Source organism: Lampetra fluviatilis, chromosome 24 (assembly GCF_964198595.1).
Source record: "Lampetra fluviatilis chromosome 24, kcLamFluv1.1, whole genome shotgun sequence".
Lineage (NCBI taxonomy): Eukaryota > Metazoa > Chordata > Hyperoartia > Petromyzontiformes > Petromyzontidae > Lampetra > Lampetra fluviatilis.
The window spans coordinates 2,408,624-2,428,178 of NC_136298.1; the positions used below are offsets into that span (position 1 = coordinate 2,408,624).

Genomic DNA, 19,555 nt, shown 5'->3' on the forward strand with positions numbered 1-19,555 from the left:
ATGGAAATTTGCTTTTGCGAGATAATAATCAGCACTGGAGAGATAAAGGTGTTCATGCATGCGAGGTCTTGGTCACATCACTGTCGTGAGAGCCGTCATCGACCTTAATAGGTGCTCGCTAGCATTTGCCCCGCGGTCTGACAGGGGATCTTTGTTTTTTCAGGATCGTGTGTATTTGTACGCGTGTGCTCGCGCATGCATGCAAAAAGGAAGCATTTACAGCTTTGTGGGCTAAGCTGCACTGTACAGTACCAGGCACCAGATGGAAAGTCGGTTCCTTTTAGCATCACCATTATCGCAACCATCGTTACCATCGCTGTCCTTATCATTTATGTGGCATGTTATCGCACCTCTGTGCCAATGCATGGCAGCCAAGGAGTCGGGCATCGCAGCTGAGAATGTCAATGCATCAGCCCGCACAAGCCATGGCGCACGTGCAAATGGGTACATGTTAATAATGTTGTGGCTCATAACTCATCGTGCAGTGTAGCAAATTCTGGACTTTAACGCTCCCACATCTATGCTCCCCACCTTCACCAACCCACACTGACCAGCATTGTGAAGTATGGTCGAATAACCCCCCAAGACATGCACAGCGTGTGGAGGCCCTCATTGATTAGGAGATTGCAAAAGAGCTCCAATTCATAACATACACTGGACACGGGGGAATGGTGATATGAAACACCGCAATCCAAGTTTTAATCCTGGCCATAGCTAACATTGCTGGCAAGTGATATTTGAACTGCTCCTAGCACCCACCCCCGTTCACTGACCTTTGCTGACCAGCGTGGAGAAGTGTGGTAAAACAAGACATGATTGCAATGTGGGTCCTTATGTATATAAAAATTAAGTAGGTTTTACTCATTGAAAAAATTCAGCTAGGAAACTTGGGTTTCCTTGCTGGGGAGAAGTAATTTTCGGAAACGTAGGTTTCCTCTTGTAAAGTGGTTTCGCTGTGATAAGAACACCCCACCCACCAACAGCCCAACAGCCATCCAGGGTCGATAAAATTAGGACCACTTTGCAACATGTCAACAGTGCTTTTGCTATGGATCAAGTGGCACTAGCCATAGAACCAAAACATTCCTGAATTGTCTCAAGATCTCCTACAATGTATATCAGTACCACCTCAGTCAATTGAGCAGGAATATGCTCAAGTGACTTGGGCTGGGGCAAGGCTTATGGGGAGAAGTAATTTTCGTAGTCATTTGTCATTGTATTACTGAAACAAATTCGACTGGCTTTGGAGGAGAAATGGAAGGGCAACGGACGATGTCTAGGGGCGGAAGAAGAGAAGTAACCGGGATTCAGCTGGAGTGAACGAAGAGAGTGGAGACTTGCCAGCGAGAGAGAGAGAGAGGTGCTGGTGGTGTCAGAGTGAAAGGGTGCCGGGGATGTGCTGCAGGGAGTGGCGGCTGTGCAGGGTGCACTTAACACCCTTGCATAAAAATACCCGAGCACTTGCGTAGAGAAAAAAAGTGGTACCGAGACTATCTTTAAGGGGTACATTTAAACACATACTTGTCCAACAAGGAATTCCCCGAGACGTTTGTGTGTATAAAACGCATCCAGGCCGTGTCTGTGCAAGGTCTTGTATCCACGACGGTGGTGATAGTGTGCTCAAAATTTTTTAATAAATGCTTTATTCTTCAATGGGGCTGTCCTGAATACAGTGCTCTGATAATTACAGTAAGTATCTGAGGGCAGATTATTCCGGTAATGTATTAACTGTGCTCGCAAAAAACACCATGGAATATCTTTTTACATCTTAATTTACGTGTGTTTTGTATTATCTCTGTTTTTGTGTTATCCAGGCCATGTCTCCCCTATCATTACACGAGACAATTGGGTGTTGACTGAAAATATTAAGCGCCTTTGGTTTACTTTTCTTCTTACAATTAGATTCCAACTGTTCTATCAATGTCATAACACAAGGGCAATTGTCATTGGGAAACCTTAGAGTGAGCAATGCGATGTCGCGTCACATTGGCCAAACGGACGATGGAAGCTGACATAAAAAAACGACTTCTAAAGACAATTGCTGCTTATCAACACTGCGTGGCACAGTATAATATCCCTCGCATGGCACTCGGACCTATATTTTTGGTTTTAGAGATGTAAATTTTGACCTAAACCTTTTGTATCTGCAGGAATTTAGATTCTTTGGTTCTTTCGGTAAAGTGACGTAGATTGAAAATTAAATATATAAAATAATATATCGACAGACACAATTTCAACTAAGAAGACGGTTATAAACTTTGCATTTTGTTTGCATTTGACTGCAAGTATTGTGGTTAATGCACACATGAATCCTTGTAAAAAGGTTTCAGTTTTGTTGCCAGAAAAAATGGAAAAACCCCTATTATATTTTGGTACTGGCAAAGGAGGTCTAATGATGTAGATGCTCACTCCGAGCCCTCATTACTTTGATAGTGCATTGTCTTTGAGCTGTACGCCTTTTGGCGTCCTCTGGTCGAGCACCAATTGGGTCGAGGCTCAAAAGAAAGCCGTCCCTTGGTGTGGACCAATCAGTTTCAAGGACAATGCATATATTATCATAGTGAGTTTTTTGTTTGCATTTGACTGCAAGTATTGTGGTTAATGCAGACATGAATCCTTGTAAAAAGGTTTCAGTTTTGTTTCCAGAAAAAAGGGGAAAACCCCTATTATTATACTCTGTATCAGTTTAACACGTAGGCTTTCGCGACCATATAAACGTTGTGGCTTGGCTCTCCAACACACCGGTGTGCTGTACTAGTGACGAATTGGCATGTTCAATTTACGTGACAACCCTTACTAGTTGGGTAGTGGCGGGTTTTAAGGACACATATATATATTTACACGTTCTAACCCAAAAACATTTTTATGGATTACTCTATGTGCGGAGTGGCTCGGAAGTGCTGTCACTTGAAGTGAAATGGTGGTGAGATGTTAGCTACCTCGCCTGGAAAACAGGAGGCCGTGGGTCTATTCTGACCCTGATGCCTGTATATTTGGAATTTGCTTGTTCTCCCCACTGTTGTGGATTTTTCTCTGGGTCCTCCGGTTTTTCCCTCCACATTTAAATTCCACATTCGTTTAAGAGTATTTGACTGCTATAAATTTCCACATGAAGAGCCACTTCGTTGAGCTACCATTTGTGGCCAGGTCACTTCTGAAAAAGAGCTACGTAGTTCAGTGGGCCTTACCTGGTGAAAATAACAAAAAATCTGTTTAGTTGATCTCACAGGTAGTCTGCAATATATGCATCTGCAGGTCATCGTCTAATTTACAGGATTGCTCCGCTCTGTGAAAGATTTTCATGGACTGACTCTTGACAAGAGGCTGATGCCACAATCGGGAGACAATCGTGAGAAAATATAAAGACATTTCTTGTATGTATGTTGAACTTCTTTCACACCGTACATAGCTAACCGCGTAAATCAGAGGTGCGGGATCGAGCGAAGGAGCATAACAAAGAGGCCACCCCCCCCATGTTGCACGTCGTCCGACGGAGCGGCACGGTGAAGCCGTGGTGTGAGGGGGACGAGCGAGCGGGCGTCCACTCACTCGCGGCCGCGTTTTTCGGCGGTGGCGGGGTCGCGTGCCGGCTCGTAGACTCCGCGCGGCAGGTGTTGGATGAGGCCCAGATGCTGCGCGATGCGGATCTGCTCTTCCTCCGTGAGCTGCGTGGCCAGCCGCGTCTGCGTGGGCGTCAGGTGGTAAACGGGCACTCCCGCCTCCTCCTGCCACGAAGTTCAAGGGAAAAGTGCCGAGTGAGTGGGGGGGGATGGTGGGGATGGCGGCGGCAGGCATAGACGTGGATCAGGTCCACGTGTTCATTCCAATTTCTCGCAATGTGCAAATGCAAAGGTTTGTTTATGCCGATCCAAAAGCTGGCAAACTGGTCTAAACTATGAAACTAAACTACTTTTTATTTTACCAGGGAAGGCCCACTGAGCTATATCGCTCTTTTTCAGAAGCGATCTGGCCACAAATGATTGGTCAATGACGTGGCTTAGGTGGAAATTTATAGCAGTCAAATACTCTAAACGCATGTTTCTAAATGTGGAGGGAAAAATCAAAGGACCTGGAGAAAAATCCACACTACCACGGGGAGAACATGCAAACTCCAAATATACAGGCGTCAAGGTTGGAATCGAACCCACGACCTCCTGTATACCAGGCAAGGGAGTTAACATCTCACCACCACCCATTATGTATATATTTATGTTGAACTTTTCGCACCATACGTAGCCAACCATGCTAATCGGAGATGCGGGGAAGAACAAGATAAAAATCAGTTCCAAAGAAATGTTTTTTAATAAAACGTATTAATAGCACCACCATTATCTTTGGTGGGTTCTTCAACAAATTGTTTCCAGTGAGGCACGCAATAAAACTAGTGTGCGCTGGTGGGCATTGGTATGTCGCATAAACGTGTTTACATCATAGTGTCACATGGAAAAATATTACGACATCAATGGCCTTGTACAATAGTAACGATTGTACATGTAACCACTGATCTGTACCTCTTGTCTATAGCTGTCAATCTCTCTTTCATATTACCCTAATCTGTAACTGTTGATGTCACATGGCGGTCCATAGCGTTGTGGGTCACTCCAAGAGCATTCGCTGGCCACATGTGGTCTACGAGCCGCCAGTTAAAACAATCTCGTATAAATGGCTACATAAAGTAGGTGTGCATGCTTACATCCACCCGCATGCATCCCAATAAACATACGCTCATTGCGCTGATCAGTCACAATGCTATTTAGGAATTCTGCGGTTTTGTAAATGGTCTTCCTACAGACAGACAGGCGTGATATCTCCCAGGCATCGCAATAGGTGGCCAAGTGGGTTCCAAAATTATGTAAACATAATTATAAATGATGCATAATACACATAACCAAATAGAAATAATCTAGATTTGAAGTTTTCGTGACCACAGGGATCCATACTCCTTGGTTCTTTCAGTAAAGTCACGTAGGTATAAAATAAAATAAATCACGACGTTTCGGGCGCAACACAAGCGTTCGTCATCAGGTGGGACAACCTTGCTGTGGTTGTCCCACCTGATGCAAGTAGAAATAGTAAAAGGGCCTTTGGCGAGTGACATAAAACATGTTTTGCGAAAGCCTCCTGAACGTTACATCGAGTTAGATGGGAAACGAAAGAGGATTGTCATTTCAGATATTTTACGCAACAGGAATAATGTTCCTTTTCACGAGAATTGATCATGAATGTTCCTCTGTGAGATTTTTTTGGGTGCAAAGACGTCAACATTTCCATCACCAACAATGGGGCAAATTGTCAGTGATTTGTATCAGTTCACTCATCAAGATTATTAATCTAGACCAGTGTCTGGCTGCTTAAAATGAACAATGCGGAAGTGGTCATCTGGGCGAGTGGTGGAAATTCCCCATTCCCATTGTGATAGTCAGCATGCTGCGAGGAAAAACCCTGCTATCTTCCTAAAAGTGTTATGTATTTTATCGACCCCGGCGGGAAGATCGCTGTTCTTCCCCAACCAATTTGCGACCTTCCGATTGTGAGTGAACATCACCACCATTTAAAGTAAACTGGACATTTCCAATACACATCGGAGCCAATATAACACCACGAACAACTCTGCTCACAAAACTTGGTACATTCTTCTGAGTATTCTGCCTAAGGACAGGTTCTCAGCTCACATTTTCTCCATTATATCCAATCTTGCACCCTACTCTTTTGTCATTATCCTTTAGTTATTTATATTGTCGTGTAGTTCTACCCTTTTCTTCCTCTTTGCTTTTCACCTTTTATGTTTACTTTCGGTGCTTCACCCAGCAAACCTCCCCCCCTGGAAATATTCTTAATCTGGGAATACTCTGCACCATTCCAGTGGTCCAGTATGGTAGACCTGTACATGCAGTGGCATGTGTATGCTCCAAAATACGCAAACCGATCCCATTATGTAATTAGATGTTACACGTCTTGTGTCTAAGGTCATGCAGAAGCCTGTGAAATGCATAAACATAATTCCGGGTCTCCTGAACCCAGAGCTGCACATCAGTGTGACGGCCGATCATCAATCTACTCAGGATCACATGACAGTATTCTCAGTGCTGTTGAGGCATTCTACCTCACCAAGCTGGTTAGTGCGGGTTGATGAAGGGATTGTGAACAGGTCCAGTTTAGATATAAATCATCACCTCGTGTCAGCTGTGGCCAGAAATGGAACGCAGGTCGCCGGGGTTCATAATTCAGCGCGCTAACCACCGCACAACCACTTCTCCAATAACCATTACAAAGAGCAATGAAGAAAATAAGAACATTAAAAAGCAATTATAGGCTTTGCTAAACAAAGCATTCAAATAATAATCAAAATAATCTTATTTAAAAAAAAAATTTCCTTAGACTATAATTGCAGGTAATGCAGCTGAGAGAGACATCCAGCCAACAAAAGACTGCAATTTAATATCCTAGGTGGGGGTAAGCACAGCTAATCATCCCTGGATTAACATAATGAGAATTACTTTATTGGAAGCCAAGGGCGACTGAGGCTGCATATAGACTGGGCCGCTGCCGCCGCCACCATCACCACCCCAGATGTAAGATTTATACTCCAGGCTCAGGATCACCAATGGAGATAAACACAAAGGCCATTGCACGTATTAGAAGCGTGACAATCCGGCGTGTGAATTTTATGATGAGGCTTATCATACACACTAAGAGTGGCAGACATGAACCATATTTTAATTGTGCAGTCTGGAACTTATACCGCTGATATGCAGAGCGAGGACTTTGTGCTATCCTCTCTCATCTACCTCTACTCCCCTCTATGCACTGGCCTACCTCTCCTCTCTCATCTCCCTTTACTCTCCTCCATGCACTCTCCTCCCCTCTCATCTCACTCTACTCCTCTCCAGACATCCATGCTGTTGATCGTCTGCCCCAGTTCCAGTTGAGACTCATGACCTTCCTTTGTTCCCCTCTGCTTATTGCAGACTGCCTCTATTTATATGTAGTGACTGTGAATGTCACTGTGTGGTGCGGGCTTGCGGGGCCACGGCGGATAACATGTTGTCATTATGTGCAGCCCGGTTACTGGGCGTAGTACCAGCCCGAGCGGGGCTTGGGTGAGTGCTGGTTAGCGCAGAGGCACCATGTACAGTGTGCGGTGCGGGCTCCCGGTGAGGGAGCGTCAGCCAGCCAGGGTTACGTTGGGGCATGATACGCTGGTTGACCTGCCGCCACGTGACCGGATGATATTGGAGGGGGGCCACCGGTGGACAGCGGCTGCTGGGTGGTCACGTGGTATAGAGGAGCTCTCGGGAGCCTTCGGGAAAGGGCTCGAGAGATCGAGAAGGCGGGCGGGGCGAGAGGCGGAGCCAGCCCAGCCCAAGTCGATATAACGGGGGCCCGTGTGTGGCTCGGAGTTCTTGACTGTTGGTGAGTGAAGATCCATGTTGGGTTGAAGAAGCCTGTAGCCAAGCGGTCCGGGACCCAGCTCGTGGTGTCTAGTTCTGCCGTAGTGTGGTTAAATGGGCGTTCAAAACCCGAATGTAGGTTATGTTATGTTGTGTTGAGTTTATGTAATAATGTTGCTCCCAAGACAACGTCTGCGACTTAGTTGGACTCACTACATATATAATAAACATTCCTATTGTTTCCATACAGCATCTTACAGTGGCATTTAGATGCCATATAAATACAAATTGTAATTACAATTGAAAGAGGGGCCACTATCAGCAACTAAAGGAGGGGACAAGTGGTGGCTGGCGCAGCAATCCGTGCTTTGTGCTCTGAACCTGGCAACCTGAGTTGTATTCCCAGCCATGGCTAACATCAGTGCTAATAAAGCATCTGAATCAGTCTCGCTCCTCCCGATCCCCTTAAATCCACAACAATAACCATGGTGAAGTATGGTCAAACAATCCCCATCACCAATATGCTGAGGGGGAGGCCTTCATCCAGCAGTGGATTGACTAAGGTCTAAACACAAACAGCACCAGCACCCTCCTGCCCTCACTATGCTTGTGACTAAGAAAAAAAATCTGGACACATCAAAATCTTTATTCATTCTGGAGAAATCCATGGGCTATAAAGCAATTTTTCACAGATGTCCAGCAAAAGTGTAGCGGGTCCTACTGAGTCGCAGATGTTGTTCCTTTTAGAGGCAACACTTTTATTTGTAACACCGTAACACCGCAACACAAAGGGGCAACTGTCACTTTGCCAGACGACAGCGAGTTACTGCTACGAAGGGTCGATCCCTCACTCGTGTGTCCAACCACGTGGTTGCCTCGTAAGACGGAGAGCTTCAGCTTGAGACGTTGAGCTTCCCGCTTGTAGATGTTGAGCTTCCAGCTTGTAGAATGCAGCGACCCCGGTTCCTCTCAGGGACCCGCCTTATATTCCTCTCCGGTCGGGGCCGCTACGCCCTCGGCCCCGCCCGCCTTCCCAAACATTCTCGTTCCCTCTCAATCCTTCTCAAGAGCTCTCTCCGGACACGTGATCACCCCCTAGTCCCCCCACCTGGGGCCCCCTGTATGGACATTCGGGATCACGTGTCTACGGGGTCAACCAGAGCGCCATGGCACGGGGCAACCCTGCCCCTGGGCTGACACTCACCCCCTCCCCCTCGGGGGAGCCCCCACCACACGCCGTGCGTGGTGCCCGCACTATCCCAGTGCTCGCCAAGCCCCGCTAGGGCCGGTATTACACACAGCCACCCACACAGTGCTGTCCACGATGTAGAAACATCGAACGGCATGACCCTTCTGGGCCGGCACCATACAGTGACATCCCTGATGTCACTACAATAGCATATTCGCATGCTGAACATTCAGCACAACTATTAATATAAAAGAACAATACACCGTGCCCTCGTGACAACCGGGTTACTACGTTACACCAAGCACGAGTATGCAGGTTTTTAACGCCCAGGTCGCATCAAATGCGCAACACCGGCCACCGTCTGCAGAATCAATAGTTTCCTACGTATATCGAGATTCTTACTGCCGATCGCCGGTCGGCAGAATACACTTTGAAAGCCATGCTTCGATGACATTGCCAGCACTTTTGCCTTTGGCCAAGGTTGCAGACTTTCTGTAACTCCACATGACTCAGGCGAACGCTGTGTCATTGTAAAGCAACACAGCGTGAAGCCAAGCTGATGTTTTGAAAATTCGATAAGCGTTTTTTTACGTGTCTTCAAACTTGGAAACCAGGTTTTAAGCCAAGTTATGGGTGCATGGAAATCTAAACTGAAGCATTTTGAGTAGACAAATTAAATAATCTTACCTATATAAGTATTTTTTGTCTGTCCATCTGTCTATGTACGTAACTTGCGAAGGATTTAACTCGCAAACTGTGGGGTTAACGTTTAAAACAAGTACCCAGATACCACGCGATAAGCCCTGTGGTGAGCCAGCGCTATTCGTATTTCACATCCATCAACTTTTAAGCAGATAAATTAACAATTTATTACTATTAATTATTATATTACTATGCTGAGCGTGCGCCAAAGCACACATCTGCGCATGCGCAAGAAAGCTGAGTCGTGGTTGCCCCTAGCAACGCACACACGCGATCGTTGGGGGTAGGGGGGAATTCTCATTCGCATTAAAAATGTACAAAAAATACACACAAAGCTGGGGTAAATTCTTCAAAGTGTGATGTCCTCTTCTCCCCCCCCCACCCCAATGTGTGCACTTACTACGATAGGGTCGGTAGATACTACTTTAAAGTTTGTAGTTACTGCTATTGTAGAGTGGGCGGTTGGGGGGGCGGTGTAGCAGCCCAGCCCCAGCTTGCCAAGGTACCACCTCGGCTGGCTGGGCAATCTAGGTGAGGCCGGGGGCTCTGCACGGGACTAGGCTTCACCACTACACTCTGTGAAGTTAGTACTATTGTAATGACATAAATGGGCCGTTCTATGGCGACAGTGGGTGTACTATACACAAGGGCTCACTTGAGGGCAGATTCCGGATGTCACGGAGGTTGAGTCAGCACATGACAGTCTGGGTGAACCCGCGAGAGCAAGTGACCGGATGAGGGGGCACGGAGGCCCCCAGAAGGGGGTGAGCGGGCCACGTGATGTGGACCCACACTCTTCGCGAAGGATCGATAAGGGGGCTGTTCAACCCGGGAAAAAGTCGTCTTCTCCGATCTTCGCTCTTCAGTCTTCGTACGCAACGACACGACGACGTGTCGGCTGTTTTGGTTCAACCATATAGGGAATCCGTTCAAGTGGTTAGGTGGTTAGGAACGGTGGCCACCACCATACGTAGTTAACCTGTATGTATATAATCGCTCGGAATGTACATAATTAACCTTGGAACGTTGAATAGTGTTGGTTGCGTTAGAGAATAAAACGTGTTGCCTCCCAGTCTTGGTGTGCGCCTGATTAGAACCCACGACACTATTATAGAGTCGATATATATTATTATAGAGTCGGTATATACGACTATAGAGTGGGTAGATACTACTGTAGAGTTTGTAGTTACTGCTACTGTAAAGCGGGCGGTGGGGCGGTATCGCAGCCCAGCCCAAGCCTGCCAAGGTGCCACCTCTTACCTATAAAAGGTATAAAAGGCAATTTGTAATGAGAAAACAGTCATGGTAATAAATGTTTGAAGGGAGCTGTAAATCTGTGTTAGCTTGCGAAGTGTCCACACGAAAGAGAATTCCCTCCTCTCCCCCACCGAACGCGTGTGAGTTGGTAGGGTCGAGCAGCGCTATGTAATAAATAAATAACCGAAAACAGCACTAAATCGCTAATTAAACTACTTTAAAGGTGACAGACGCGAAATCGGTATAGCGCTGGCTCAGCACGGGGCTTACAGCGTGGTACCTAGCTACTTTTTAAAAATGTAAACCCCACGGTTTGCGAGCCAAATCCTTCACAAGTTTCGGCCACACTGACAGACAAACAATGACATTTATAGGGAAAAAGATATAGAGTCGGCAGATACTACTATAAAGTCAGTAGATACTACTATACAGTCAGTATATACTATTACAGTCAGTACATACTACTATAGAGTCAGGAGATACTACTGTATAGTTAGTAGATACTACTACTGTCAATAGATACTACTACAGTCAGTAAATACTACTACATAATAGAGGTTTTTGGGCTAGATCGCGTAAATATATAAATGTGTCGTTAAAACCCGCCACCACCCAACACAGCCAACTAGTAAGGGTGTGCTGTACTAGTGACGAATTGGCATGTTGTTTACGTGACAACCCTTACTAGTTGGCCGTGTCGGGTGGTGGCGGGTTTTAAGGACACATTTATATATATTTACACGATCTAACCCAAAAACCTCTTATGGATGATATTGGTCACGAAAGCCTACGTGTTAAACAAATACTGCTACAGTCAGTAGATACTACTTTAGAGTCAGTATATACTACTGTAGAGTAAGTAGTTACTACTATAGTCAGTGGATACTACTATCGTCAGTAGCGACTACTAAAGAGTCGGTAGATACTATCGTAGGGTCGGTAGATACTAATATAGTCCGTAGATAATTCTACAGTCAGTAGATACCACTATAGTTAGTATTTACTGCTGCAGAGTCGATAGATACGACTATAGAGTCAGTAGATACTGCTACAATCAGCAGATACTACTATAGAGTCAGTAGATACTGCTACAATCAGCAGATACTACTATAGAGTCAGTAGATACTACTATAGAGTTAAATCTTGCATTAAAGCTTTCGTGACTGCAGTAATTCATATTCTTTGGGTCTTTCGGTAAAGTCACGTAAATAGGTTCAAAGAAAATAACAAAAAACTACGACGAGTCGATCGCAACACATCAGTAGGTGCGATCGAAATGTCGTAGTTTTTTGTTATTTTCTTTGAACCTATCTACGTGACTTTACCGAAAGACCCAAAGAATACTATAGAGTGAGTAGTTACTACTATAGTCAGTAGGTACTACTATAGAGTCAATAGATACTACTATAGATTCAGAAGGTACTACTATAGCCAGTAGATAATACTACAGTCAGTAGATTCCACTATAGTCAGTATATACTGCTGTAGAGTCAGTAGTTACTACTATAGAGTTGGTAGATACTACTTTAGGGTCAGTAGGTACTACTATGGTCAGTAGGTACTACTACGGTCAGTAGTGACTACTATAGTCAGTAGATACTACTGTACAGTCAGTAGATACTACTGTGCAGTCAGTAGATACAACTACAGAGTCAGTTGATACTACAGTAGAGCCAGATACTTCTGTAGAGCCAGATACTTCTGTAGAGTCAGATACTACCACAGAGTCACGAGATACTACTCTCTATTGTATGTAGGGTGTTTAGGTAAATATGCCTATGCTGGGGTAAAAACATTTTTTGAGGGGGGGGGGGTCAACAATTTTCGTAAACCTTTTAGATCAACTATTTACCCCCCACTTTCTATAACTTTTTGGACTTCTGCAAGCCTCTTATAATTTTGTTGATGGACAAATTAAGCCCCCGGCTCTCGCATAAACTGCATTGTGATGTCATTTTATGTCTGTTGAAGGCGAACGATGCGGCAATCTATTCCTCTCGACGAGCTCTACACGATGCGCTAATCAAAGTTTCAAAGTTTTGTTTATGGCTACGGCATTCGTCCTCGCTGCGCTTGGACGGCTTGACAACAGAATGATCCGTGCCAGGTGGGTCGCAGTATTTATGTGCGCGGTGGGACGGAGTTGCCAAAAATAAATTAATTACAATTTTGACTTCCGTTTATTTGGGACCCCGGGGTCCCGCCATAAGGTTCAAATAGACAAAAGGCACGCCGGGCTTTCGCAATAGCTTAGTATTTGTATATGTTCATGTCATATTTTTAAGAGAAGTTTTTAAATATATTTTTCCCCCAGGCAATGCCGGGTACTTCCCGCAAGTATTCTATAAAATGAGAAAAGGCTTGTACTCTTTCTGGCAATACTGACAAGTGTTAAGATGTTTAAACACCAAATTGACACCTATTACAAGGCATCCAGTCTGCATTAACCACATATACTCGTGGTAAAATATGCAAACAAATATGCTTTGATAAGTATTGTACTTAAACTGATTGGCCTACACCAGAGACAGCCTTTTAAGTGTTTGAATGCGAACTTAATTCCTTCTAATGTGTCTATTCGGTGTTTGAACATCTTGAACACCCGTTTTTATTGATACTGGCTAAAAGGTCCCATAGATAAGGGCTCTCTCTATTTTGGGATAGTTCAACATCAACAGTCACTGTCTATCCACTTTGCCATACGGGTAATGGGGGTTACTTGACCATACTTTACAACAATATCCCTTCCCTTGTTCTAAGGATAAGATGCTGCGGAAAGTAAGATACACTCAAATCTTATGCTTGGTGCCAAAAAGGTTGTAACAAATCTGTTCACACACACAAATACAACTACTGGATTATAAGACACACTTCCAACATTTTATTTAACATATAAGAGAAAGAATGCATGTTATATACTGGATAAACATTTTTTAAAGAAAATTTATGTTGATGATGAAGGTCGTAAAGTATTGTTGGCCTCTGAATGTAATAAAATAATTTTACCCAATCTGGAAAGGTGAGCTATGGAAGTATTCCAGCATACGTTCTCAACATTGCATCGGGCAGCTTTGTGTTCAACTGCACGAGACAGACAGACGAGATGCGTTATTAAAACGCACGAAAACGACGTCAAATTCACAATGGATACACGGAACGGGGACCAGAAAAGCGATATCCTGGCTTCCTGGAACGAAGTTGCAAGCCAATGATACGAAAAAACGTGCCTTCCTATTTCTTCTACAAGCCTCAGCAAATGTACTGCTGTCAGCGCCTTTATAAGATTGGCAGATAAAGCTGTTTCACGTATATCGTAAGTAAACAGTGTTCTTGAGCTTCCACATAGTATGTTTGAAGTTAAATCCATCCAAAACTAAAATATTACGTGAACTATGACGCCGTGGTTAATGTACGAATTTTAAAACCAAGTTTGCTTCACTCAAGTCACTCCTCCAGGGTTCAATGGAACGAGTACAACTACGCAAGAACTAAACAATGGTCGTCTCGTCAGCTGGCCCTCGGCAAGGGAATGTGGGAATCAATCCTATCACTGGCTCAAAGCTGCTTGCAGAGATGAATGTAAGCGCACTGCTCTTTTGAGGCGGGAGTCACTGCAAAGACTTTTGAGTTGAAAGTAAAACTATATATTAAATTACAATAATTCTACATGTGCCTTTGAAAGTAAAAAGGGTAATTGTATTCAAATGTACGTGTTGGGAGGAAACCAGAGTGCCAAGAGAAGACACTTCTGGAGGACTCTCAAATTCCACCCACACAGCTCAGGGACCTACTTGCTGTACCCCCCTTTAAATAAAATAACTCTATGCCCTCCAGTCAGATGTCTTACACATTTCTCGGTTAAATCTTTGCATGATCCACCAACCTCACCTCAAAGTTACTGCGTAAAAAGTGGATACCAAACGCACCTGTCCAATCATACCTCTTTCTGCCTTATATAGATTAACTATCTCAATCTTGCTGACGAACATATGTCAAAAAAGCCATCTTCACACCAGGTAAAACAGAAACGGACAAATAATGGCACGATGGCATCACCATCAGCCATTATCTATCCACTGCTGGTTGAAGACCTCCTTGAGCTGTCACCATCTGATTTCATTGCTCCAGCTCCTAAAGCAATTATTAAAATAAACTAGCTTTACTACCCGGCTTCGCCCGGGACTTGGATTCTCGACGCCCGGCCGTCTTTGTCTCCCCAGTGGCGATGTTCACACCACGGTTACTCGTTTGAGGCTGAGTCGACGTAGGGGAGGCCCAGGACCGGTTCAAATGATCGTCACAGGTGGTGGTAGTAAGTGGGAATCGAACTCGGGTCGCCGAGTTCATAGCGCAGCGCACTAACCACTACACTACCGCTCGCCCCACACATGCGCCCCCCGTCCATAGGTACACATACACGCGCTCACCACTCACCCTCAACCCTCACCACTCACCACTCACCCTCACCATTCACCCTCACCACTCTCCCTCACCACTGTCCCTCACCACTCATCCTCACCAATCACACCCTCACCAATGACCACTCACCACTCACCCTCAACACTCACCCTCACCACTCACCACTCACCCTCACCATTCACCCTCACCACTCTCCCTCACCACTCATCCTCAGCAATGACACGCTCACCAATCACCACTCACCACTCACCCTCAACACTCACCCTCACCACTCACCCTCACCATTCACCCTCACCACTCTCCCTCACCACTCATCCTCACCAATGACACGCTCACCAATCACCACTCACCCTCACCACTCACCACTCACCGTCACCACTCAACCTCCCCTCACCACTCACTAATCACCACTCACAATCGCCACTCACAACCGCCCTCACCATTATATTTTTGCCCCAGTCAACGCCGGATATTTCCCATTCGTAGCAGTTTATATCAACTCTATAAGCAACTTATATTAAACAGGAAGCGCGATCCTAAAGTAATTAACAACCTTCGATTAGTCCTTTGTGCGATTCAAAGAATCGATTCCTGGCATGTTGGGGGTTTACATTTTGAATGATAGAGTTTCATTTTCATTGTTTTTTTATTTTTTCAGGAGTTTTTAATTACATTTTTGCCCCGGTCAACGCCGGATATTTCCCGTTCGTAGCAGTTTATATCGACTTTAAGCAACTTATAGTAAACGGGAATCGTCCGAATGTAAAGGAATCTACAACCTTCAATTCCTTTGCGCGAGTCAGAGAATCGATTCTTGGCACGTCGGGTTTAAAAGTAATTACACAGTTGTTTTTTCATTGGTATGTAATGTTTGAAAGTTTTCATAAGATTTTAAATGTATTTTCCCCCCGGGCAACGCTGGGTATATCGAGTTTATACCACAAATGCGTGCGCATATTTTTAACGGGAATTAAAAATGGCGTCCACCCGGCAGCGAATGCGTCGCTACCCGTTGCCAGGGGCAACCGCTTCCAATGAAACTGCGTATGGTCCGGCGACACACAGACACACACACAGACAGACAGACTAATTTGCGATTTTATATATATAGATGTACAAATGAGAAGCTCCCTATCTACAGGCTAAGTACAAATATTAATTACACATGTTTTTATTTTCACCAATGGGGAGAAGAAGCTGTGATGGGGAAAATGGTGCAGGTGTTATTGAACGAGTAAAAAATATAAATCTGAAAAAATAACCAATTGGCTCAGAGGGCAAAAAAAATGTCTGTCAGAACAAGTCATTTAAAGATTCAACCCTTCCCTCACAACCTTCTGGATCCAAGTTCGATGCAGAAATTAATCATTTTCATCTGGTTTGTCTGCCTCATCTGTATTACATGTATTGGCGAGTCAATCGCATTCATGCCATATACTTTACATAACGCATGCAAAATTAATCATTCCATCCGCACAAGTCGTCATTACATAAATTGTTAAGCGCAGAAATTTATTTTCAGCCAATCGATGAATAAATGTGAAGTCAGAGCCCTTAACCAGCACCATGGAGATCTTTGGGTAGGTAACCACCCTTGAATGGAGTGGCGGCGTAGTGATTAACGCACTGCAATATGAACCGGACAACCTCGGCTCGACTCCCAGGGATGGTTAACATCAGTGGGGCACGTGAAATCTAAAAATGGCTCTGGGACGCTCTTCACCAACCGGCGCTGGTCCAGCGTGGTGAACTATGGTCAAACAACAACGATGACTAAGAGGAGTGGGGAGGCCTCCATCCAGCAGTGGATTGACCGAAAGCTGAAAAGTAACTACCCTTTATGAAACCAGGTTTACAACTGTGGCAATTTTCATGATCGGTGACGATTGCACAAAAGAAAAGCTGAAACGTATTTTCGATGTCCTTTCTAAGTTAATTTGCTGAGGATGGGTTCTGAGAGCTTACTCAGCAAATGGGCATGAGATGAACCACACAGCATCACAGCTATAAGGATGACGTTGAGACTTTGGTAAGATTGGACCTTGAGAAGGGCACTGGGAAAGACACGTGATTCTAGCCCATTCCCAACAAGCATGCGTGGCTCCGTTGTGAGTTGCAAAACGAAACAAACATTGCTGTGCCAAGATGTCTATAGCACTGTTAAAATGCATTGTCATTAGTTTAAAAGGCAGAATAAAATAAAAATTCACTGGTAGATGATGGCATCCTTACCCCATGCAGGTGGTGAGATATTTTACCATACTTCACCATGCAGGATGGTGCAAGCTAGTGAAGGCAAAGAGCACAGATATCGGTGTATAATACAGTACAACAATCAGTTTTGCAGCACTGCACTCTACTGCCCACCATATAGCCCCGCAGAAACTTAAACACCTATTATGCACGCTGGTCACCCATTCAATCACTATCCAGGATTAATCCTTCTTAGCTTTCGATATCTGACGAGACTGGACGCATTCTGGGTGATTTGGTCATCGGTTGCCAGTAATGTACTGCAATTGAAAAAAAAACACATTGAGAAAGGAGCAACACAATATCTATTACACACGTGCATTCTTAACACATGTCATGTCATTCTACTAAACGTAGATTCGCGGCATAATAAATTGCTGGGCAACATTTAGTTGCAAAATAAAACTGGACAGCTTGACTGGAAACGTTGGTGGCATCCACCAATTTCTGTCTCCTGACAGCACAAACAAAGCCATTCTTGATCAGTCAAGGTTACAGCAGGCAGCTTCAAAACTGACTCTCTCGCACACAATTTCCTCTGCAGGTGTTCACTATTGTAACAAAAAAATGCAGTCAGACTTCCTGCTCATTGCACGGGGTACAGCAAACTCTGCACGCTACGCCTGTAAGCTCATGTTTAATCAGTGTACACGTATCATCATAATCCTTACGCCAAAATATTTTCAAAACAGTTGCTCTGTATGGCCTGTATGACGATAAATGACCCAGTTATATTTTGAACTCTCCTCCACAATGCAATTTCACTGAAAAAAGACAAAGATCCCCCTTATAGCCGTAATAGCTGTTCGTGAGCACCTGAACGGATAGTCTACCACTACCATGCAGTTCATCATCATCATTTCTTGACGAAAGTTAAACTATTTCTTATTTTACCAGGAAAGGCCCATTGAGCTATACAGCTCTTTTACAGAAGCAACCTGGCCACAAATGATAGCTCAACAAAGTGGCGTATCATGTGAAAATCTATAGCAGATAAATACTCTAAGCACATGAAGGAAAAACCAGAGGACCAGGAGAAAATCCTCGCGACCATGGGGAAAACATGAAAACTCCAAATATACAGGCATCAGGGTCACGATCGAACCCACGACCTTGCCACCGTGGTGCCCCAGGTTATTGCTGGGCGACTTGGAAGTTTCACAATTCCCACATCAGAGCGATTTGAACTGGACTTTGAGTCTGCTCAGCTATTTAAGAAGAATCTGGGATATTTATAACAATGAATCTGCCCCACCACCATAATCGCAATGAGAATCATACTTTGATTAAGAAATGTATTATTTTTCATTTTCTCTGTCTTGTTCTTACCAATAGCCTAAAGGTATCAATCACATCTCATTTACATACATTCTGAATACCATAATCCATCTCTCCATTGCACATGTGTAGTGACATAGAATGGATCACTACGGCGCGTAGCACTGGGGACAATAGAATAAGGAAATATGGGTGTAGCATAAAGCACAGCATGTAATTCCACGCAGTGGGTCGCTAGGGTGCGTGGTGCTGGCTGCTGGCAGAGAGGGAAGCCCAGAGGATGCTCGATGGGCTAGTTTTGGCACTACTTCACCGATGATCCAGGACCGCACAAGTTTAAGAGTGCCGTCTGCAAACATTGTCACACCATATTCAACCATCACAAGAAGAGTGAGCAGGCGATGAGGCACCTGAATGCATGCGCCGCTTTTTGGAGGGCAATGAATGGCACCGAGATAGATGATCGTCCCGAGTGGTATGCGTCGAACAAGAAGCGGGCGAAGCCATCGAAGGCAAGCGGCAGCTCAACTCCATCTACATCGAATGCTTCATCGATGAAGCAAGGATCGATCAAAGATTACCTAATACCCAAGCTCGATAAGCGAGCGAAGGAGAAGTTCGAGCAGGCCATAGCAATGCATTACTTCGTCTCGGGCACGTCGTTCCAGCGGGTCGAGGAAGAGAACCTGGTGATTTCTGTGAAGGCCTTTCACCCAGATGCAGTACTGTCAAACAGGAAGAGGCTGGCCGGACCATTGCTCGACAGGGCATACATCGACATGAAGCTGGACAAAAAAACCGTTTGTCTGACATGTGATGCGTGGTCAAACATCAAGAATGATCCGATTGTGAACTACATGGTCACATCGCCGTCCACAACGTTGTTTCTCGAGTCAGTATCCACTGCAGAGATGGGCCACAACACTGACTGGATCGCCTCGGATTTTCAACGTGTGATGGCGTCCCATCCAAAGACTACATTCGCTGGAGTGGTTACCGACAACACATTCACCAACAAGAATGCGTGGGAACAACTCTCGAAGGCTCACCCATTCTATTTCCAAGG

The 19,555-nt window shown here is 44.8% G+C and overlaps 1 protein-coding gene across 1 annotated transcript in view; it reads right to left on the reverse strand.

Moving 5' to 3' along the window:
- Nucleotides 1–19,555, reverse strand: part of RNF11 (ring finger protein 11) — a 37,384-nt gene that overhangs the window by 11,555 nt on the left and 6,274 nt on the right. The window contains exon 2 of the mRNA XM_078867519.1: nt 3,550–3,725. Coding sequence (XP_078723645.1) covers nt 3,550–3,725 — 176 coding nt within the window. The remainder of the gene's footprint in view (nt 1–3,549; nt 3,726–19,555) is intronic.